The 23,759-nt window shown below is 43.1% G+C and overlaps 2 protein-coding genes across 6 annotated transcripts; both read right to left on the bottom strand.

Annotated features, from left to right (window-relative positions):
- Positions 1–88: 88 nt before the first annotated feature.
- Positions 89–8,913, bottom strand: LOC133500734 (CD209 antigen-like protein E). Of its 4 annotated transcripts, none has more exons than XM_061819828.1 (9): positions 7,906–8,912; positions 7,635–7,728; positions 5,044–5,203; positions 4,388–4,474; positions 2,522–2,626; positions 1,690–1,794; positions 799–950; positions 605–705; positions 89–366 (listed from the first exon to the last, which is right to left on the bottom strand). In XM_061819828.1, the coding sequence occupies exons 3-9, from the start codon at positions 5,159–5,161 to the stop codon at positions 189–191; spliced, it is 846 nt and encodes a 281-aa protein (XP_061675812.1). In that variant the 5' UTR covers positions 5,162–5,203; positions 7,635–7,728; positions 7,906–8,912; the 3' UTR covers positions 89–188. The 4 variants fall into 4 exon arrangements, with proteins under 4 accessions (XP_061675812.1, XP_061675811.1, XP_061675813.1 ...); XM_061819827.1 differs by lacking the exon at positions 7,635–7,728 and having other exon boundaries at positions 7,906–8,064; positions 8,161–8,909; XM_061819829.1 differs by lacking the exon at positions 7,635–7,728 and having other exon boundaries at positions 5,044–5,179; positions 7,906–8,913.
- Positions 8,914–16,578: 7,665 nt separating this feature from the next.
- LOC133500732 (C-type lectin domain family 7 member A-like) lies at positions 16,579–23,724 on the bottom strand. Of its 2 annotated transcripts, none has more exons than XM_061819822.1 (9): positions 23,575–23,724; positions 23,320–23,478; positions 23,051–23,143; positions 21,246–21,350; positions 20,462–20,566; positions 19,874–19,972; positions 18,718–18,851; positions 18,505–18,608; positions 16,579–17,349 (listed from the first exon to the last, which is right to left on the bottom strand). In XM_061819822.1, exons 2-9 carry the CDS (start codon positions 23,429–23,431, stop codon positions 17,181–17,183), a joined length of 921 nt encoding a protein of 306 aa, XP_061675806.1. In that variant the 5' UTR covers positions 23,432–23,478; positions 23,575–23,724; the 3' UTR covers positions 16,579–17,180. The 2 variants fall into 2 exon arrangements, with proteins under 2 accessions (XP_061675806.1, XP_061675807.1); XM_061819823.1 differs by having other exon boundaries at positions 23,051–23,140; positions 23,575–23,723.
- Positions 23,725–23,759: the final 35 nt, after the last annotated feature.

Here is a 23,759-nt window from a genome sequence, read left to right as displayed (position 1 = left end):
CACGTGCACATACAAAGTCAACACAGAGCGCAAGAAAAATATTAGACCAGCACCCAATCTAAGGTTTATGCCACATGAACAGCATTGCTAATGATTGAAATTGATATCTTTAATGTTAAAATGTCACACTCATTATTGTTCACTTGTTTTCAAATTTTCAAATTCTCAACTTGCAGAACATCTATCATTTAGCCTCTCCCCAGCTCTACCGAGGGCACAGTGGCTTCACGAACTGGGGTTCCGAGGTTCATCTGACAGATGTAGTATGTGTACGAGACACAAGAAGACATGATCCAGTTGTCCTTGGGAATGCCGTTGCTGTGAAGCATCGCGCAGTCCCCCGCTGTCAAATTTGCTTTCCAGTAACTGCAAAGCAAAACACAAGTTCACAAAAATCTATGATGAGAGAGTTTGATGTTGATGCCTGCGCAATTCTGACCTCAACCCAATAGAACACTATCCATTCATCCATTTTCCAAGCTGCTTAACCCCGCAAGGGTCACGGGTATGCTGGAACCTAACTCAACTTTGGGAAAAAGGCAGACTACACCCTAAACTGAAATAAAATACGAGTGCAAGTTCTCATATACGACAGTCAGACAACCTCTCTTGCAGGTTGGTGAAATCCACCCAGGTCCACGTAGTCTTCTGGCGCTGCAAACCGATCCAATAATTCATCCCGTTCCCGCATTGACTCAGAAAGTTCTGGAGGAGAGAGCCAACATTGGCATTGAAACAATAAATGTTAACATTATCAGTGGTGCCAAGAGGTGCCAGGAAACCTAACGAGAGAACCACCTGGATTTTGCGGCTGCTGACCACAGCTAGAGATCCTCCTTTCTCCCAACATTGCTTCAGGCTCCCCTGCCAATTGAGCCTGTACGTGGAGAAGAAGAAACAGGAGTCCTCCAGTCTCACCCATCCTGGGGGGCACTGACTGCAGCAATAACCTAAAATGGGGTAGACATTACTGCGTGGAAACATGGCTAAAGTTAAGGCAATAACAAATGTCATTTTTATTCTTCTGATAGGGAAAAATTAAGCATATACGGCAGGTGGTGCACTAGGTAATTCATAGTGTTCAACTAGAGGAAATATAGAACTCTATGGCAGTGATTCTAAAAATTGGGTACAAGAAGTACCACATGTGGTGTGTGGCCTTTATGAAAAACAGGAAAAAAATCAAATTAAATGCCCCCCCCCCAAAAAAAAAAAAAAAAACCCATGAAATACACTCAAACATATTAACTTGTGTGGAGCCTCTTTTTTTTTTAATCCATCCATTCATCCATCTATTTTCCTAGCCGCTTATCCTCACAAGGTCGCGGAAGTGCTGGAACCTATCCTAACTGTCAACGGGCATGATGCAGAGTACCCCCTGAATTGGCTGCACTCACAATCACACCTTGGGGCAATTTAGAGTGTCCAATTAATATTGCATGTTTTTGGAATGTGGGAGGAAACCAGAGTGCCCAGGGAAAACGCACGCGGACACGGGGAGAACATGCAAACTCCACACAAGCGAATCTGTGATCATACCCTGTACCTCAAAAGTGTGAGGCCAACACTTTTACAGCTGTTCCATTACATTAACACATGAACACAATACATTAAGTTTAAATAAGATATCAGGATATTGAATAAATGCTCATCCCTCCCATTCAGTAGCTGTCACTGTGTCATGCTCACATCGGTGTTGATCTTGAGACGTGAAAGCCGTGCACTGGTCCTTGCTGCATGTTGGCGGATCCCAACTCACTGAGGTCACCGGGCAGCTGCTGGTTTTAGCTTTCACTAAAAAGTAGAGACATTTGATTTGCTGTGTTAAGACTTGGACACAAACGGTGTCGCCAAACACAGTACCCAGAGTCCTACTGTATGTTCTTTATCCTAAGAAAGGTTCAGTTCTGATGAGGTCTGACTGTCCCTGTCTGTCTTGTCTCACACTGCACCGAGAGGGCCAAGCCGGGCACACCAAGAAAGAGCGGCACAATGGCCGTCCAAAACGGCCGTTCAATAGATGCACTGCGACCGAAAGTTGTTTAATTCTTTAGAATTCAATTTAATAAAATCGTGACTGTTTTTAAGGAGTACTATTCCTCATTAAAATACCCGTTGGAAAATTTTGGGTTGTTTTGAGGTGAAGGCTAAAACGAAGTCATGTCTGGATTTCAGATACAAGTATTTTCAGTTATGAACATGGTCACAAAAATGAACTAAACTTGTATGTCAAGGACCAACTGTAGTGGTCGGTGTGCAAATGTTTGCCGATCTTATAACTGGCTACATGCTACATTTTTGTCATGACTGAGTGATTCTGATGAGGACACCCAAACCCACATCACTGTGATTTTAACCTCACACTTCACTGTGCTTCTGTAAACTAGTAAAATTCCAATGGCATTTCCAAGTGCCCATTGTAGTTATGGGTAATAATTAGCGTTAGGCTTATGAGTGGGATACTTGAAAAAAAATGAAAAGAAAACAATCCCGTGTGAGAGGAATTGCTGCCGGAACTCACTTTTCACCAAGAGGCCGATGACAACCAGCAGCAGAGCCAAACAGGCAACGGTCAGGATCAAGCATGCGACACGGTAAGGCCTCACGGCAACTTGGGCCTGTTTTGCTGCCAAACAAAACAGACATCTGAAGGAGTTAATGGCAGCATATTCCAAGACAGAAAATACTGTCAGATGATTACATTTTAATCATGTGCAACCAAAAGTAACTACTTTTTTTCCATGTACTTCCTGTTCTGGCAGGGCGGAAAGAGGCCTTGTCTGCTGATCACCACAAAGGCAATTTGTTATGTGACTCCACTTTACCAAATGCAACATTTCAGCAGATTTGATCTCCTTCCCAGAACAGCTTATCTGTTTCTTTTAAACTGTAATAGTGAAACTATTACTTAAAAGCGTGTCAAGATCTTGCACGACTTTATGACACTTAAAAAAAAAATTAGGGAAGTTTTTTTCACAATGTTCGGATTTCCAGTAACTTGAACTCATCTCTCGTTGTCTGCACCTCTAATTACAGTTGTGCCTTGAGGTATAAATTTAATTTATGTCATATCTCAAATTGTCTTCCCCTATTGAATTGAATGCAAATGGTAGCTAATCGGTTCCACCGTCCTCACAAAAAAACTCTATAACGGTGTACATAAGAGAAACATACAATCATAACATCATTATACATCCATTTTCTTCACCGCCTACCCTCACGAGGGGTGCCACAGCCTATGCCAGCTGTCAACGGGCAGGAGGCAGGGTATACACCCTGAACTGCTTGCCAGCCAATCACAGCATGACATCATTATATAAAATGTAAAGTATTAAACTTGTTGCTTCAATTCACTGGACATTGGGATGCTGCTTATGGTTTTGACCACCTGTGGACAAGATAATACAGAAATATGGGTAAAACATCTGCAGAAGAACAGCTGGTGTCTCGAAAAAGTCGTAAGTCGAGTCCTTCGTATCTCAAGGCAGCACTGTTTTGTATTTCATCCTTTATTTAGTTTTTTAGAATGTTGATAATTATAGCCTGCCATTAATAAAAACTCCAAATTCACTATCTTAAGAATATTACACAAGAAAAACCAAAATGGTTTTTAATATAGAAATTATTCAGGAATTGGCCTGACATGGATTTTCCCATCTGTTTAAATATTACATGCAATGCATACATGAGTTTAAGTTTTTGATGTCAACATAATGAACTTTCCTATCATCTTCTAATGCAACTCCAAATATATTGTTTTTCAGCAAACAAAAGCAAAAAAAACAAAATATGTATTGTTGATAGATAGTTGTTACAAATGCAACATAGCTGGAAGCATATCACGTCCTTAAATCAAGTCATTTTGTAGTTGGATTCTCTCGGCGTCACCACCAAAAACCTGAGCACAACGTTCAAATGAATGCTAATTATCCATACTCAGTAGGTTATTTCTGTTTTTTTTTTTCTCCCAATTAATGCACATTTCATCTCGGTAATGCATTTTCATGAAATAACTAATTGCCAAATGTGAGACGCAAACTCTTATTAAAAAAAAAAAAAACTAGAATTGAAAACAAAATCAATCTTGTAATCTAAATTTCATTAAATAATAAACACATGCATTAAAAAAAAAAAGTGCAATAATTTGGGCCGAAAACAAAATCCCACAACTTCTGCTTTTGATCGTTTTATCTCAAATGTCAGCAGCCTATTCCAAGTAGTCTGATGTAAATTTCGTCTAAACCTACTTATGCTCAGCCCAATTGACACTCCGACAGGAACATAATGTTCTCCTCACGTACCGGGCATGCCACAGCCTTTTTTTTTTTTTTTTTTTTGCAAATGTATTTTACGAGCACACATATTATAACACTTAAATACGGTATACCTGATTGACGGGTTGGTTCCAAAACATTTGAATAGATATCTTCAGACGGCTTTTGCAGTCCCGTGTATATCCCTCGTGGTGCTTCCGCTACGGCAAAAACCAAAAGGAAGAGGCCACATTTAAACAGAACCAACATGGAATTTGTCAAGTGGTAAAATGCTGTCAGACTTATTTATTCATCCATCCATCCATTTTCTTAGCCGCTTATCCTCACAAGGGTCGTGGGAGTGCTGGAGTTTATCCCAGCCGTCAACGGGCAGGAGGCGGGGTACACCCTGAACTGATTGCCAGCCAATCCCAGGGCACATGGAGTCAGACAACAGTCAAATTTATAATCTCACCTGGGGGCAATTTAGAGTGTCCAATTAATGTTGCACGTTTTTGGGATGTGGGAAGAAACCGGAGTGCCCGGAGAAAAACCCACGCAGGCACCGGGAGAACATGCAAACTCCACGCAGGCGGGGCCGGGATTGAACCCGGGTACTCAGAACTGTGAGGCCAATGCTTTACAGCTGCGTCACCGTGCCGCCCCGACTTGTTTAATATGACGAGGAAGAAAGTCAATAACAAGACAAAGAGGGTAGATGCGTCTTCACCAGTTTCGATGCTAGGTCAAAAGTGTGTTGCTAAGACTAAAAAAGACATTTTCTACTTACATGGGACATCAGCAAGCGTGTATGGGTTCCCTTCACCTTTGTCTTCTAGCATAGGTTTGTCTGTTGCCGCATCCTCTTCAAGTTGTTTTCGGTTGTCAGCGGCTTTCTGCATCTCCATGATTCCCTTCTTCTTCAGCTAATTTGTCGAGAAAGTTTTTACCTTGACAATGTGATCGAGGAGAAAAATGTGCTCAGATCCCAGACATTTGCGATCTTCATCTACTTGTTGAAGACTGAATACTTCCCTTTATTGAGATTCACTATCTTGAGCCTTCCTCAAATCTTTGATCTACAGTATGATGTAAACCTACAAGTGAACCCGGGGTCGAAGGAGGAAGCGTCACGCTAAATGCTGTGCGACAAGATACGCCCTGACCAAGTGCGTACCAATCCGGATCAATTAATCATTTTTTCCACATTTCTTTTCCAATGCTTGATTGAGCCTCACAAGTACAGAACAAAGACTTGTCAATCAGTGCTTATAGAAGAACCCACACCCACCCAAAAATATAGTGTCGCATTATTATCCATTTGAGAGCATCAAAGGAGTCTCTTATTTTTATAGCAGCATACATCATACACAAGTAGCAGAAATATATATTCCTTCCTTCCTTCATTCATACATTCATTCAATAATTCATTCATCTTCCACTTCGCTTATCCTCACAAGGGTCACGGGTCTATCCCACCAATCGTCAGACGAGAGGCAGGCTACAATTTGAAAAGTGAAAGCAGCCAATCACAAGATACGTTGTACTTAATAGGATATAACATCCATCCATTTTCCAAGCTGCTTATCCTCACAAAGGTCACAGTAGAGCTGGAGCGTATCCGAGCAAACTTCAGGGGAAAGGCAAACTCCACCCAGAACTGGTCGCTAGTCACTCACGGGGCATATATTGACACCGTCACTGAATGGGAATCGATCCCACACACTGAAGTCAGGCGTGTCTACCACTACACCATCAGTGACTCCGGTTATTAAACTGTTTTCCAAAAGAATGGATGGAGCAAAGGTACAGTGAGGAAAATAAGTATTTGTACACCCTGCTATACTGCAAGTTCTCCCACTTAGAAATCATCGAGGGGTCTGAAATTTTCATCGTAGGTGCATGTCCACTGTGAGAGAGATAATCTAAAAAGAGAAATCCAGAAATCACAATGTCTAATTTTTTAAAAGTTTATTTGTGTGATACGGCTGCAAATAAGTATTTGAACACCAGAGAAAACCAATGTTAATATCTGGTACGGTAGCCTTTGTTTGCAATTACAGAGGTCAAATAAGTATTTGAACAGTTGTCTATCAGCTAGAATTCTGACCCTGAAAGTCCGCCTTTAACGGTCCACCTCCACTCCATGTATTATCCTGAATCAGACGCACCTGTGTGAGGTCATCAGCTGGAGAAAGACACCTGTCCACACCATACAATCAGTAAGACTCAAACTTGTAACATGGCCAAGACCAAAGAGCTGTCCCAAGACACCAGAAAAATTGTACAACTCCACACGGCTGGAAAGGGCGACGGAGAAATAGCCAACCAGCTTGGTGAAAAAGGGTCCACTGTTGGCGCAATCAGTAGAAAATGGAAGAAGCAATCTTAATCGGAGTGGACCCCCATGCAAGGTATCACCTTGTGGGGTCTCAATGATCCTTAGAAAGGTGAAGAGTCCCCCCAGGACTACACGACAGGACTTGGTCAATGACCTGAAAAGTGCCGGGACCACCGTTTCCAAGGTGACTGTCGGGAATACACTAAGAAGCTAAGTATACAAAGTCATGGGAGAAAGGTTTGTGGTCAGATGAGACCAAAATTGAACTTTTTGGTTATAATTCCACTAACTGTGTTTGGAGGAAGATGAACGAAGAGTTCTATCCCAAGAACACCATCCTTACTATGAAGCATGGGGGAGGTAGTATCATGCTTTGGGCGTGTTTTTTCTGCACATGGGACAGGACGACTGCACTGTATTAAGGAGTGGATGACCGCGCCCATCTATTATGAGATTTTGGGGAACAACCTTTTTCCCTCAGTCAGAGCATCGAAGGTGGGTCTTGGCTGAGTCTTTCAACATGACAATGACCCAAAGAACACAGCCAGGAAAACCAAGGAGTGGCTCCGTAAGAAGCATATCAAGGTACTGGCGTGGCCTAGCCAGTCTCCAGACCTAAATCCAATAGAAAATCTATGGAGGGAGCCGAAACTCCGTGTTTCTCAGCGACAGCCCAGAAACCTGTCTGATCTAGAGAAGATCTGTACCGAGGAATGGGCCAAAATCCCTCCTGCAGTGTGTGCAAACCTGGTGAACACCTACAGGAAACGTTTGACCGCTGTAATTGCAAACAAACGCTACTGTACCAAATATTAACATTGGTTTTCTCAGGTGTTCAAATACTTATTTGCAGCTGTGTCACACAACTAAATCGTTAAAAAAAAATCATTCATTGTGATTTCTGGATTTTTCTTTACAGATTATGTCTCTCACAGTGGACATGCACCTACGATGAAAATTGCAGAACCCTCCATGATTTCTAAGTGGGAGAACTTGCAATATAGCACTGTGTTCAAATACTTGTTTTTTTCACTGTATACCTGTCTGTTTGGGTGGTTCCAAAACACTCAAATGGATATCCTCCTGATGGGTTGTGGAGTCCCATATAGTCGCTTACTTCTCCTTCCTCTGTTGCTAAACCAAAATAAAGACATATTTGAACAGCAACTCTATGAAATTGAAGTGCATAATTTCAAATTTGTTCAGTTAGAGAATAAAAAGTTAATTCTTTGTATGCCTTTTGTGGTTTATGATCCATCGTCAACGTTTGTTGACAACACTCGCTTTATAAAGAAAAACTTACATACTTACAAGGTAGGCTACCGGCAAGTGTATATATGTTCCCGTCCCCTTTCATTTCCAGCATAGGTTCCTTTGCTCCCTTATCCTCTCGACAGTTTTTCTTGGCAGCGCCTTCCTGCATCTCTGTGATTCCTTTCTTCTTTGGTTAGCTCACTTTCCTTGAATTTGCTGGGGTTGAAGGGCAGAGAAGTTATGTAACTCATTATAAGTGGGTAATTCCTGATGACAAAAAGTTGTGACAATGCGTCGAGACAAAGTTTTTACATTGAAAATGTGCAATCGGGTGAGGGGGAAAAAAAAAGGTTCTGCTCCCAGACGTGTCCAATCTTCAGCAGCTTGTTGAAGAATGAATACTTCCTGTTGGGTTTATCACCTAATTTGCTGGAATAATTGCACAAATAACGGACAAGATGTCATCTTTTTTCTGATCAGGAAGACGTGAGAGACAGGCCAGTTGCAATCTCCAAACATGTTCTGAACCAGCCTCTCTCGTACTCTATAGTTCCGAAAACGCACAAAGTCAAAAGGGGTGAACAAGTAAACAAAGGCACATTCTTTGATAAGAATGTGTGTCCGATGAAGGGGTTGTCCTTGGCCACTTCTCGGACGATTTGGAGCTGCCTGTGTTGTAGGGGCTCGTCCTGTGAACAAGACTCTTCAAAATAAGAACGATACTTTGGCTTTGTTGCAAGTCCATAACAAATATATTACCAATAATTTTAACTTTTCCCTCCTGTTTATTTTGTATTTTCACAAATTCTTATATCATCGAGCAAGTTCTTCTAACGAATACATTTTTATGAAAACAAAAACGCGCACACTCAGAGAATTTTTTTTTTCTCATAATGTGGATCTGGGAATAAGTCAGGCAAGATTAATGAAAGAAAAATTGAGAAATATTTTCAAGGTCGTCACTGTCATTCTTCATCATTAAAGGGGAAATCCAGTGCTTTGCATGAACAGTGTATCCAATAGGTCATGTATTTTGTACCCTATTTTGACAATGTGATGTTAAATCCTTTCTCATTTAATGGTGATTTGAGAAGATTTTTATCAACAATTACGTATTTCCAGGGACGCTGCCATTTTCACAAGTCACATGACTTACGTGCACGGATGTGATGTGTACCGTGCCGCAACAAAGGCTCGACTACATGGGAAAGCATCAATACCCAGTGCTGATTTCTCATATTTATCCTCATCTGATGAAGAAATAGCAGTATCAGTTGATCGGGAAGACAGAGGAATACCTACATACAGATTTGAACCTGTGGCTGTAAATGTTAAAGATTCGGATGGTTCTTTGGGCGGAATGAGACGGAGTCTGACTACTCAGAGGCCTATGCACAGCATAAGTGCATAAACAAAGGCCCCCGCAGCTCCGGGCCGGCAGCCGCGGATGGTTCTTCGGATGGGAATGACGCAGAGTCTGACGAGTGAGCTCCGGCGGTGGGCCGCGAGCCGAGCTTCCAGGCAGCGGAGGCCGTTAGCCCCGGACGCCGAAGCTAGGCTAAAGGCCTCCGCCAAAGCTCGGCTAATGGTCTCTCCTAACTACTCGGAGGCCTACGCGTGACATAAGTGCCCTATATATATATATATATATTTTTTTTTTTTTTAATACAGCTTCCTGTAGTATTCTATCAGCGAAAGCATTTCCCAATTAAATCATATCTTGGTTTGATGTATGTGCTAGGCATTTGCATACAGTAACAGTTTTTTTTTGCAGTCGCATTGAAATCAACTAACAATTTTGCATGTGTTACTTTGGCTGTGGATGAAATCATCGCCCTATTTTTTTCTTTTTTCCTTCCAGTGCTGCACAAAAAACGTGCACTGTTGCAAATGCATATTGGCTGTCTATACCATGCATTTTCATAGATGAGCCATCTACAAATAGCACTTCTCTTCTTTCTAAAAGCTGATCTCTCAGGCCACTTCTGCTTTTGGCTCATATTTCTGCTAACTTGTGACAATCGTGTTTTGTACTATCCTCATGAGGTGGTAAAAATTGTTGCTGGGTTCAATGTCGCTTGTTTGTCTCGATACGCAATGCTGGGACTGCATGTAGTACTCTTAGAATCAGGAGGATGGAACAAAACTATGCTTGAATTTGTTTCTACAGCAATAGATGTCACAATACACAGATGCTATGCTGAGTCTCTATGTTGGTGCACTAAAACTGAGGTCATAAAATGACCTTTGCGATCTAGTATCTGCATAAAGGATTTGCTATAATCTGACAAGTTGTCTGTGGTTTTGGTGCATTAAGTACAACTATTTTTTTCTATCATCTAAAATTGTTCTTCCTTGCGCTATGGTTGTGTCCTAAGTTCTTAACTTGTTGTTTAAAAATGTGCCGTTTGTTCTTGCGAACCTCGTGTCCCTCCTGTGCTCCATTTTTTAACGACGCTATTGTATCACTTTTGCAAGTTTCCTTGTGGGGAGATGCAAGCAAAGCATCGTCTGCATAAAGTAGATTTTGATTGCCACTTGATATGGAGGGTATGATTAACATATTCCTCCAATGTGCCAGTAGTGAGGCCAGTGTAATGTTAACCCAGCTGTAAATTGTCTTTTGAACCTGCGTGTCAACTGCTGTTGAAATGGCCTATTCGCCATCTTCCTGCAGGCCACTGTAAATCTTGAATACAGTTGTTATTCTCACTCCGTATTCCTCAAAAGGCTTAGTATCTTTTGTTTTTCTACTCCTATTTTTGTGTAATTTGCTCTACGTGTGAAACGCTGGGTTGCTCTCTGTTTTCTACATATTGATTCATGTCGGCTTTGTGTGAGGTGTTATCTTCCACAGCCTTTTTTTAACATCACCCATAGTCCAAGACCTATACACTAAATAGTCAGGTCGGCGCAATTTTGTGTGTCGATGTTGATTACTTGGATCCTTGGTTCCAAGTCGCCTTAATTGGTGATAAGTTGGTCATTTGTGCAGCAGTCTGTGCGGGAGATAGTAGTCCTCACGTTGTTTTTGAACATTTCAAGTAAGTTCCGTCTGATCAAGTCATTCTGTGTGTTGGTGTAAGTCAGGGTACAGGGGTGTGGTAAGTTTTCTCTATTCATTATCTTGTTCTTTCTTTTTTCTGACTCCTTCCTCTCTTGTAACCACCATTGGATATCCTCATACCCATGTTAGGCAATTTTAGTAAGGTCACCTTTATTTCTACAATCTATGTCATTTTTCAACTGAATTATTTTTTGCAAATTAAGCTGGCCAGTGAAATTGTATTTTGTAATCTATTTATGTAAATATTTTAGCTTTTTCTGGGCTTTGTGCTTCGAAAATTTTGTCCCTTTCCCTTTGTCTCCTAATATTTTTCCCCATTTTGTGAATTTGGAGCCAACACACTACACCCAGGGTGTACTACGGTTGGCGTTTTGTAATAGACAGGGTGACCCTTGTTTGGTATTCCTCAAGCTTCTACCGAGAAATCTTGCCTTTATGTCCAAACAAGTCGTCACTTCCTATCCTGTCTCTCAAACACTCGTTTACACAATCACACATGGTCTATACTGCAGTTTTATCAGATGTTATTTAATACAGACTGTATTTTACTGAACTCTGAATTTAAGTCCATACACGAATCCGACCTCGTTTATTTCCACGAATTTAAGTGTACAGACAAATCTGTCCTCGTTACCTTTCACAGAATTTACCTGTATCTTGTACAGACGAGTCCGTCCTCGTTACCTTTTACGGAATTTAACTGTACAAACGAGTCCCCCCTCGTTTCAATTTACTTGCCATTGACTAGTATTCACAAGGCTTCTCCTACACATTATCTTAGTGTAGACTGCGACGCACCTTCGCGCAGATTTTCCGTCGACACTCACTCTTTTTATACCTCATAAGAAAATTGTTCTTATCAAGACGTCTTCTTGTCCCTTGGATTTCCGTCAACCCTCAGATCCCAGTTACAGAGTTCGAGGACCAGTCCCTCAACGGGTCTGTGTTGCCGTGGCCACGGTCTTCCTGGAGGTCGATTCTGAAGCTGGGATCCTCAGGTATCTTGGAATCCAGCTTGGAGGACCAAGAAAATATTAGGTTTATCACCTAATTTACTGGAATAATTGCACAAATAACAGGCAAGATGTCATCTTTCTTCTGATCAGGAAGACGAAAGTTGCAGTCTCCAAACACATTCTGAACCAGCCTTTCGTCTACTCTTTATTTCTGAAAACACACACGGTTAAGAGGAGGGGTGAGCAGGTGAGCAAAGGCACATTCTTTGAAAATAATGTGTGCAATGATGAAGTTGTCCTTGGCCACTTCTCAGAAGATTGCGATTTGCCCGTGTGTGAGGGCTCGTCCTGTGAACAAGACTCTTCTAAGCAAAGATGCTACTTTTTCTGGCTGCATTCGTGTGTGCAAGGAATCTTCAAAACAACGATGATACTTTGGCTTTGTTCCAAGTCCAAAATATATTAACAATAATTCTAACACTTCCCCTTATGTATTTGGCCTTCCTCTAAATCTTTGCTATACTCCGTAAATGAATCCTGGGAAATGAAAAAGCATTGTGCAAAGTGTGACGTAACATAACGTGCTAAAATAAACTCCTCATTACAATGTTTTTGTAATCTTCATTTGCCGCAAAAAAAAGTTCATGATTGTACCATTTACAAAAAAAAATAATATGCTTATTAAATACACATAGGGTGCCACGGTGGATCAGTTGGTATAGCGTTGCCGTCATTTTTCTTTTGCCATGTAAGGCTGTTGTAAAATAAGTAACATTTAGTAGTAAATGAAACTGCAACCTTGTGACCCTTTCCCCACCATCTGATCACTCATACACTATTGTTGTATAGCGAATAATAATGGCGTCTGTCATGCTCCATAAGGAACTTCAGTTCCGTGGCCGCTCCTCTGCATGCGCTCACCTCGCCACACACCACCTTCGCGTGGTCCGGGACCTGCCAGGAGGCCTTCAGCAGGCTAAAGGCAAGTTTCACTGCTGCGCCCGTTCTCATTGTTCCGGACCCAGATAACCAGTTTGTGGTGGAGGTGGATGCATCTAATTCAGGAATCGGAGCAGTCTTGTCATGGAGGAGTCCCAGGGACGGAAGGATCCACCCGTGCGCGTTCCTGTCTAGGAAGCTGACCCCGGCAGAGAGGAACTACGACGTGGGAGATCGGGAACTGCTGGCGGTCAAGAGCGTGTTGGAGGAGTGGCGGCACTGGCTGGAGGGCTCGCAAGTACCATTCGTTGTCTTCACGGACCATAAGAACCTTGAATACCTGAAGTCTGCGAAGAGGTTGAACGCCCGCCAGGCCAGGTGGGCCCTGTTTTTCACCCGCTTCCGCTTTACGGTGTCCTTCCGCCCAGACTCCAAGAACGGCAAGCCGGACACACTCTCGCGGATCCACGAGGGAGGGCGCACGGATTCAGAAGCCGCTACTATCCTGCCAGAGGCGTGCTTCGTGTCCGGCTTCACCTGGGCGGTTGAGTCGCGGTTGAAGGAGGCCCTGGGAGAGACGCCGCCGCCCGCGGATTATCCGTCAGGTCGCCTTTTCGTCATTCCATCTCTGCGGGGAGACGTCGTCAACTGGGCCCATACCAATAAGACGGTCTGCCACCCGGGTATGGCAAAGACGTGTTCAGTGGTCGAACAAAGGTTCTGGTGGCCCAACCTCAGCAAGGACGTAAGGGAGTTCGTCAGCGCCTGCCCGGTGTGTGCGGCCAATAAGACTTCCCGCCTACGGCCTGTTGGTGAGTTGCGACCCCTGTCCACCCCCTTTCGTCCGTGGTCACACACCGTGCTGCCGCCTTCCCAAGGGAAAACAGTGGTGCTGTCTGTAGTGGACTGTTTCTCCAAGATGGTCCACTTCGTGCCGCTTCCGAAGATCCCGTCGGCCAAGCAGAAAGCCCAGCTGGTTTTAGACGAGGTCGTCCGCTACCATGGGCTACCCCAGGACATCGTTTCGGACAGGGGTCCGCAATTCAGCGCTCGTTTCTGGAAGGAGTTCTGCAACCTAATTGGCGCTTCAGCTAATCTGACATCGGGTCATCACCCGGAGTCTAATGGCCAGACTGAGAGGATAAATCAGGAGTTGGAGACCGGTCTTCGATGTCTGGCATCCAGGGACCAGAGCACGTGGAGCCAGCACATCAATTGGGTGGAGTATGCCCACAATTCTCTACCCTCCGCCTCAACAGGTGAGGCTCCACTCCATGTCGTGCATGGTTATCCTCCGTCCCTGTTTCCTCCACTGGTCACAGACTCCCCGGTCCCGTCAGCCCTGGCCGTGGTGCAACGCTGCAAACGGACCTGGGAAGTAGCTCGGAGGACACTGCTGCGCATGAGCAGCGCCTACAAGGCAAGGCCACAGGGGACCGCAAGAGAAGGGCCGCACCAGAGCTCAGAGTGGGACAGCAAATGTGGCTCTCCACCAAAGATCCGCTGCGGACGGGATCCCGCAAACTTGCTCCAAGGTTGATTGGCCCGTTCCCGATTTCCAAGATCATTAACCCGGTCGCCGTCTTGCTCAAACTGCCCAGGTCGATGAGGGTGCACCCTATGTTCCACGTCAGCAGACTTTGCCCGAATCGTACTTCGTGGCTGGCTCCTCCGGTCAAGCCCCCCCCTGCCCCCCTCGACGGTGGGCCGGTGTATACTGTGCGCCGGTTGCTGTCTTCCCGCCGCAGAGGAAGGGGGGTCCAGTACCTGGTGGACTGGGAGGGATATGGCCCAGAAGAGCGCTCCTGGATCCCCTCCCGCTTCGTCGTGGACCGCTCCCTCATCAGGGACTTTCACGCGGCTCACCCTGATCCTCCTGGGCCATCCAGAGCCGGCCGTTGAGGGGGCGGGGGGTACTGTCATGCTCCTGGCTTCCTGCCCAGGCTGGGCTTGGCCAGCCAATTAGTCAGAGCACACCTGCACCGTGTTACAGTTGATGACGCCCAGGATATATAGGACTTAGGGGGATGACTTGTCCTCCGCTAGATCGTCGTCCTTGATGCCTCGTTCCCGCACTCCTGCTTGCCTGACTTCTGTTCTCCGTGTACCGACCCACACCTGTCCACTGACCACCCTCGTAAGCCTGCCGTACTATAACTTCTGCCTGGTTTGGACTGCTTACCTGAACACTGACCTTGGACTGAATAAAGGTTTCCTCTGCACCGTCTGCGTGTCTCTGGAGTCGTGCATTTGGGTCCGGCCTCGTGTCCCGTTCGTGACAGCGTCTCCCATCTCCCCCGTTTCCCGTTCTCGCCATCCAGGCCAAACTGGCAGTGTGCTCCCTTCAGGTGCCGTAGTCGCTCTCGTTGCTGTAGGTCATGTAAAGGAACAGGTCTTCTTCGTGGTGCTCCTGGAACGTAAGGCAGTGGAAACGGTGAAGGATCCCATCAATGATACTGCACTACTTGACACTACTTGAAGTGACGCAGGCGAAAGGAAAGCCCTTCTCACCTCATAGACTGCAGAAAGAGGGGAACTGGAGGGGAGAACAAGTTGTTGACAAAGAAGAAGAGCGCTTCCTCTGGTCTCAATGACACACGCTGGCGGATGAGGAAACACAACTGGCCCACTGAGAGGGAGAAATGACGGGAAATGATGTGAGGTCATCAGTTTTGTGCAGTTAACAAGATCCATCCATTTTCTTAGTCGCTTATCCTCACAAGGGTTGCGGGAGTGCTGGAGCCTATCCCAGCTGTCATCGGGCAGGGGGCAGGGTACAACCTGAACTGGTTGCCAGCCAATCACAGAACACATGGAGACAAACAGCCACACTCAGAATCCCACCAATGGGCAATTTAGAGTGTCCTATTAATGTTGCGTGTTTTTGGGAGGGAGGAAACCGGAGTGCCCGGAGAAACCCGCACAGTCACGGGGAGAACATGCATACCCCACACAGACAGGTCCGGGATCGAACCTGGGACCTCAGAACTGTGAGGCCAATGCTTTCAAGCTGATCCACTGTGCCACCAAAGATGAATTACTTGTCATAAATAAATGATCCTTTCCAGACAAATGAAATAAAATTGCATAATTTCTCACTTTTACTTTTGACAAAATAGTCTTTTATTACATTGAATCCTTCCATAATTGCTGTGTGATTTTTATAACTTCAGTCGATCTTTGTTCTGGCTCACGCTACCCTGAGAACGCCCGATCTTGTCAGATCTCAGAAGCTCAGCGGATTTGACCCTGGTTAGTACCTGGATGGGAGACCGCTTGGGAATACCAGGTGCTGTAAGTTCCTCTCCCCGACTAAAATGCAGAGGGGTTGCGTCAGCAAGAGCATCCGGAGTAAAACTGTGCCAAACAAATATGCGCTCATCTGAGGACACGCTGTGGCGACCCATAACAGGACAAGCCAAAAGAAGAAGAAGAATCAATCTTTGTTCTCATGTTACTTTTTCAAATGTACCAAGTAGCTTGTTATCCCTCCCCCATGGCTCGACCGGCTTCCCTTTTCTCTCAAGGATGAGATAAAATAACTGTGTGCAAAAGGCCTTTCGTTCTTCTTTCCTCACCCCCCATTTTAATTCAACTGTGCATTGCTCTTCTGTGTTCTTCAGATTCAGGAAGTGGCTCAAGCAAATGTAAGCATGTCCTAAATGTCCTCTTGCGCTTTAAAAAATACAACATTAAAATGACAAAAGACAAGATTGATTGTCAATTTGATTCCAAAAGGACCATCGAATACAAAAAAAAAAACAACACTCAAACACCAAACTTTTAATTTTGTTTTATCAATTTGGCAAACTGGTTTGGTATTGGTGTGGAGAAAAATAAAACTAAATCTCTTTATTTATTTACATGCAGGTGAAGATAATACCGTGGAACTGTGAAATGTAGAAAGTGCTTAAAAAATCTGTTAGCTCATCACCCAATGTAAGGTTTATCCCACAAGAACAGCGTTGCTAATGTCCAAGCTTTTTAATCAAAATGATATTTTTAAGGCCAAAATGTCACTGTTGTCAGTGTGTTAAGTTCACCTTTTTCTGTTTTACAATGAAGAAAATAAATCCAAAAATGAAAAGAAGCACATGATTATTTCACAACAAACAAGTTTTCATGGTTTAGGGTGGAATTGTTTTATGGATAATTTTGCGATTTGAAAAGGTGAATTGGATTTCAAATTCCTCAAACCTTTATAAAATGTTGAGAGCCCACTCTAAATAAGAGTGCACATTAAAACATAGTGACATCCGGTGTAATAATTGTGGTTAGCGTATGATATATAAGAAATAGTTGCAACAGAGAAAGTATGCAGTGGCATGTACTGTATGTCAACTTGTAGGCCGTCTCTCGTTTAGGTTTCCTCAAGTGGATGCACGAGAGGAGGCTTCCTGGTGAGGTGCGAAACAGAGGTTCATCTGACAGATGTAGTACGAGTATGAGCTGCAGGCAGCCATCACCCAGTTGCTCTCAGGATGAAGTCTGTTGTTAAGTAACGCGCAGTTCCCTCTTATTAGGTGTGGTCCCCAATAACTGCAAAGCAAAGCAAAACAACAACAACAACAAAAAAATACATCAGCGTTTGTAATGTTTCACTATCTACTACATATTAAAAAATACCATCAGAATTAATCGTTTAAAAAGTTTTCTCCACCATTGTACCTATATCCTGTACATGTACTGTACTGTAAATGAGATAGTTTTTGCAAAAGTGTGCACACCCTTCTTCGTCGGGAAAACTCTACAGATTGATGAAAGGGAAAAGTAGCAGACATTCGAACATCTTTTTTCCCTCTGGCAATTAAGTCATTAAATTCTTGATCAGCGAACCTACAATTTTTCTGCCTTGTGCCGTGTTAGGACACTCACTCACATCCTGCTGCTCCAATCAGTATTGGTATTTATTTATTCATTTTTAGATTTTGTAGACTGCACGATTTGTCACTTTAAACCACTCCCTTCGCACAATTGACATTGTTAACACACTATATATAGACTTTACATCTTGCACTCCTTATAAGGAATAGTTCCTATAAACAGAAATGTCTCTTGCTCTTTGTTCCAAATGTCATACCAGGGCAGCACCGACTGCCGGAGAAAAATTCCTTGTGTATTTTTACACACTTGGCCATTAAAGCTGATTCTGATTCTGATCACTGGGATGTAATCACATTAAAACGTGACTCTTACTGACACCTAATAAAGTTTAGCTGTTCTAGTCGGCTTTTTCTGCCACTACTTAAAGTGCCTCTGGTTGACACGAAGTAAAGTTTAGCTGTTCTAGTCGGCTTTTGCTGACACCGTTTTGCTTTACAGCAATAGTCTGAAGGTTTTGTCCAAGCACTGGCCGGTATTTGGGACTGTTGATAATTCCTTCGACCTTGACAAAGGCCCAAGTTCCGGCTCAAGAAAAACAGGCCGAAGCATTTTTTTTTTTTTTTTGGGTGATAGGCAGCGTGATTGGCAAGATCCAATCATATCTTTTGAAATAAGGGCCAAAACGTTCAATCGTGGTTTCACTGCATATAAACAACATCTCTCGAGCACATGTTGGAAAATATTTGATTGATCTGATTTGTTTATCTTATCTATTGTTGATTGTTTGTTTTTATGTATTTTTGTGTTGTTTCTACGTTCACCCGGCGCATTCAAAACACACCAAAAAAAAATAAAGTGCACTCAGCTCACCTCAGTACCTGGGTGGTGTTGTCCACCCAGGTCCACTGATCCCCTCTGCCCTTGCTCAAACCGATCCAATATAGTAGGCTGTTTCCATTTTTAGTCAGGAAGGTCTACAACAGACAACCAGCATTGGGATTCAAACAACAAGAATATGCACAAAAAAAAATCATCAATGATGCAAAGAGGTGCCAGGAGCACAATGATCAGCATGAGAACCACCTGCACTTTGGGGCTGCTGACCACGGCCAGAGATCCTCCTAACCCCGAACAGTTCGTCTGGCTCTCCTCCCAGCTCAGCCTGGACGTGGAAAAGACGAAACAGGACTGGTCCAGTCTCAGCCACCCCGGGGGGCCTAAAGCAGGGTACACACATACTGTGCTACTCAACGGAAATGTGGCCAAAGTAAAGATAATACAATACAATGCATCAAATGTCGCTTTCGAGGCGTTTATTTGAAGTCGCTCGTGCATGATACGATCAACTGTGTTTATTCAACGCAAAAGAATCGCTCAATGAAAGACAAAAAAAAAGTTTGTACAAAGATGAACATTCGGCGCGGTTTATCAGCTGGTAAAGTGTTGGCCTCACAGATCTGAGGTCCCGTGTTCAATCCTGGCCCCGCATGTGTGGAGTTAGCATGTTCTCCCCGTGTCTGCGTGGGTTTTCTCCGGGCACTCCGGTTTCCTCCCACATCCCAAAGACATGCAAGATTAATTGGACACTAAATTGCCCCTAAGTGTGATTGTGAGTGCGACTGTTTGTCTCCATGTGCCCTGCGATTGGCTGGCAACCAGCTCAGCGTGTACCCTACCTCCTGCCCGTTGACAGCTGGGATAGGCTCCAGCACTCCCCGCGACCCTCGTGAGGATAAGCGGCTAAGGAAATGAATGGATGGATGGACCTTGTAGCTATGCAACAGCTTTTTTTAATCCAGTAAAGTACATTTTTCAAGTACAGTTCAATTGTACTGGATTTCAATCTGTTTTAAATCCAGCATTTCCATTTAATCTTTAAGAACTTTTTTGACATCAATAAATTACTGCCAAATTTAAACAGAGTTGATCATGTTTTGCACTAAACTAATTCAAAAATATTTACAGTACATTCCGTTTAGAGAAAGAGTATGTAATCATACATTTTTGGGAGGAAACATTGATGCCAAGCTTTGTTGGAAGCCGCAAATAGATAATATACTTTACTGCTCCCCGTTATTGCAATACATGCGTAGCGATATGGGCAACACCTCTTTTAGTTATTCCATTGTTGTTTGTTTCGGCACAGACAATTTGTCATTTTGCCATCTGTTATTTGTAGTTGCTGTAATAATCCTACACCCGTGCACCAATGCAGTCACTTTAATTGTGTCACACTCACATTGGTCTCGCTGAATGAAAGCCCTGCACTGCTCCATGTTACATGTTGGCGGAGCCCAACTCACTGGTGTCACCGGGTAGGCCTCGGATCCAGTTGTCACTAGAAATTAGTACAAAACGTTAGTGGGGGGTATGAGCGTCACGGAATCATAGCTTGTGTATTCTAAACAAGCACATAGCTTCTATGTTGTGGTGCCATGACAACAGGGAAGGGTTTGAGCATAATGTAGCAACCGATGTAAACAGACAACAATTTGCCGAATTACAATTATTAGTGCAGTACTGATGAGTTGTGCGAAGTTGAGGTGCCTCATATTTGTCTGTCTTATAGTAGCCCCAAGTGGCCAAAATGGGCACACCAGAACGAGCAGGATAATGGCGGTTAAGTGGATGCATGCGACGAATCAAGTTTTATTCGATGCAATACATGCCGTACAGCGTTGCGATATGGGCAACACCTCTTTTAGTTATTCCCTTGTTGTTTTTTTCGGCACAGACCATTTGTCCTTTTGCCATCTGTTATTTGTAGTTGCTGTAATAATCCTCCATCCGTGCACCAAAGCGGTCACTTTAATTGTGTCACACTCACATGGGTCTCGATCTTGGAGAATGAAAGCCCTGCACTGTTCCATGTTGCACTTTGGCGGAGCCCAACTCACTGAGGTCACCGGGTAGGTCTCGGATCCAGTTTTCACTAGAAATTTGTACAAAAAGTTAGGGGGAGGTATGAGCGTCGCAGAACTGTAGCTTGCGTATTTAAAACAAGAACATAGCTTCTATGTTGTGGTGCTATGACAACAGGGAAGTGTTTGAACATAGTGTAGCAACCGATGTAGACAGACAACAACTCACCGAATTATAACTATTAGTGCAGTACTGATGAGTTGGTAGAAGTTGAGGTGCCTCATATTTGTCTGTCTTATTCTACCCCAAGTGGCCAAGATGGGCACACCAGAAAGAGCAGCATAATGGCGGGGAAACAGATGCGTGTGACAAAAACAAGTTTTATTCGAGCTATGCCTTTGCTGTATGTGTTTCTTTACTGTTTTCCTCATTAACAAAAGTGTACAAAAAACGGGGTTGTTTTGGGGGAGAAGGCTTTGAGATGCAATTGTTTCAAGTTACTGCTGTACTGGTATGTGTGCAAATGTTTGGCCACTTACATTTGGCTATATGCTCGATTTTCATGATGATTGAGTGATTCTGATGAGGACAACAAACACCCTTCATCGTGGTCTTAACCTTACACTGACTGGGATTGTGTAAACCGGCAACATTTCCATGGCATTACCACGTACCCATGGGAGTTATGGTTAATCGGTGTTAAGATTCTGAGGGGGTTCCGTGTGAAATGAGTTACCGCACAAACTCACTTTTCATCGTGAGGACGATGACAACCAGCAGCAGCACCAAGCAGAGGACGCTCAGGATCAAGCAGGCAACACGGTAAAGCCTCACAGCATCTTGGGCCTGTTTAGCTGCCGAACGAAAAACATCAGATATGTCAGTTGGAGTTATTGGCGACATATTTCAAACCGGAAAAGCAACTTTCCAACTACACCGAGGGACTTGTCGTCTGCAATATTCTCGCCACTCATTTTAATGAACACAAAGACAAAGTGTCCCGCGACAGTGTTTTCCAGAGCCTGACTGCAACATTTGGACGGCCTTTTATCTCACTCCCAGAACATTTTATCAGTCTCACTCAGGGTGTAATAGTGAAACTAATTCATAAAAGAAGTGAAGCAAGCCACCGCTTGACGACATGAAACATTTTTTTTGGGAAAAGGTTAGCTAAACTGATATTGCAGCTACATTGTTCAACCATTGTTGTGCTTTGATTTGTAAACCTATTTCCTGTTTGTTCTGTCCCTCCGTCCTCTCAGATCAGGTTCTGTCTTGCTGAATTTTCAATAAACAACACAAGAATGAAAACACACACACACGGAGGATTTCAAACTCCACTGTACAGAGCATAACAAGCAGAAAGATGCATCATTCTGCATAACCACAGAGCTGATAAGGACAGGAAAACGTTTGAATACTTTTGATTGTGTGTCATGAAGTAGATTTCAAAATTTTACAATTGATGTAAAAAGGTAATGAAAATATCTTCCCGGAAACTATTCAGTTTGAATGAAAAGTAAGCAACTACAGTCTGAAAGGTATAAAAGGTTTTAAAATGGCAAGATTTGGAACCCAATCGATGAGAAAGGAGTCCCCTGCTGCTATACGCCGCTCGTATCTCAGGATTTTGCTCGCAAGTCAAAGCGAGGAATCTCCCGAACGATGACTCTTATCTCAGAAATCTTGCCCTGCGATTGGCTGGTAACAAGTTTAGGGTGTACCCCGCCTCACCCCCGTTGACAGCTGGGATAGGCTCCGGCACTCTCCGCGACCCTCGTGAGGATAAGCGGCAAAGAAAATGGATGGATGGATTATAAATCCGGCAGGAATTGGGGCTTCTTCTCATAATGATTTTTTTTTTTACCATGTTCTAATTTATTTTATTTATTTATGAGATGCACCTATATATTCTTGATACAGCTCATTGAGGTTTTTATTCATATTGTATTCCAGTTTCATTCAGTTTTCATTGTGCGACATCTTATCCAACAACATAATAAATACATACAATGTTATTATTTTACAGTACATTTATATCTGCCAATCCATTTATACAGATTTCATAAATGTAAGATAATTCTTCATTTGTTTCCAATACTAAAAGCATATTGGATGCAAACCTAGAATGGAAGTTGTTTTGTATTTTGAGTCTCGAGGTTTCACCACCAAAAAGTTCAACGATAAGTTCAAATGTATTAACGCATGCATATTTCATCTGGACCAGTCACTGTTTGTTCATGAAATATTGTGGCTTGCCATATGATTTTTCAGCCAAGATGAATACTTGTAAAAAAATAAAATAAAATAAATACAAATAATGTAAAGCAAAGGAAAAAGTTAAATAAATGTGAAACATATTAATAAACACGTTATTAAATGACATTTGATAGTCAGCAATTATTTGGGAACATTAAAAAACTAACTTCTGCTTTTTATTTTTATTATGGAGACATAACCTAAAATGTTCTTGTGTCAGAGGCACGCTATGGCAAGTTTTTCTTTTTTTTTTTGCAAATATACTTTGTATACACATTATTGCAGTTAAATATACCTGTCTGTTTGGGTGGTTCCAAAACACTCAAATAGATGTCTTCCGACGGGCTTTGCAATCCCATATAGTCGCTTTGTTCTCCTTCCTCTGCTGCTGAACCAAAATAAAGACACGTTTGAACAGACACTCTATGAAATTAAAAGTGCACAATGTGAAATTTGTTCAGTTGGGAAAAAAAGTTAAGATTATGTATGCCTTTTGTGGTTTATGATCCATCGTCAACGTTTGTTGACAACACTCGCTTTATAAAGAAAAACTTACATACTTACAAGGTAGGCTACCGGCAAGTGTATATATGTTCCCGTCCCCTTTCATTTCCAGCATAGGTTCCTTTGCTCCCTTATCCTCTCGAGAGTTTTTCTTGGCAGCGCCTTCCTGCATCTCTGTGATTCCTTTCTTCTTTGGTTAGCTCACTTTCCTTGAATTTGCTGGGGTTGAAGGGCAGAGAAGTTATGTAACTCATTATAAGTAGGTAATTCCTGATGACAAAAAGTTGTGACAATGCGTCGAGACAAAGTTTTTACATTGAAAATGTGCAATCGGGTGAGGGAGACAAAATAAGGTTCTGCTCCCAGACGTGGCCAGTCTTCAGCTGCTTCTTGAAGAATGAATACTTCCCCTTTTGTATTTGGCCTCCCTCTAAATTTTTGCTGCGCTGTATAAAGGTGAATCCAGAGAAAGGAAAACGCATTGGGCAAAGTGTGATGTG

The sequence above is a fragment of the Syngnathoides biaculeatus genome, chromosome 5 (assembly GCF_019802595.1).
Source record: "Syngnathoides biaculeatus isolate LvHL_M chromosome 5, ASM1980259v1, whole genome shotgun sequence".
In the NCBI taxonomy this organism is placed as follows: Eukaryota; Metazoa; Chordata; class Actinopteri; order Syngnathiformes; family Syngnathidae; genus Syngnathoides; species Syngnathoides biaculeatus.
This window is presented reverse-complemented; position numbering and strand designations above follow the sequence as displayed.

Coding starts and splice junctions, on each gene's coding strand:
- LOC133500734 (XM_061819829.1), bottom strand. CDS start 5,161: ATGGAGATGCAGAAAGCCGCTGACAACCGAAAACAACTTGAAGAGGAT. Junction 1,795..2,521: donor CATCGGCCTCTTGGTGAAAA/GTGAGTTCCGGC, acceptor TCTACTTTTTAG/TGAAAGCTAAAACCAGCAGC. Junction 367..604: donor TTCACCAACCTGCAAGAGAG/GTTGTCTGACTG, acceptor TTTGCTTTGCAG/TTACTGGAAAGCAAATTTGA.
- LOC133500732 (XM_061819822.1), bottom strand. CDS start 23,431: ATGCAGGAAGGCGCTGCCAAGAAAAACTCTCGAGAGGATAAGGGAGCA. Junction 20,567..21,245: donor CATCGTCCTCACGATGAAAA/GTGAGTTTGTGC, acceptor ACAAATTTCTAG/TGAAAACTGGATCCGAGACC. Junction 18,609..18,717: donor TCAGCAGCCCCAAAGTGCAG/GTGGTTCTCATG, acceptor TGTCTGTTGTAG/ACCTTCCTGACTAAAAATGG.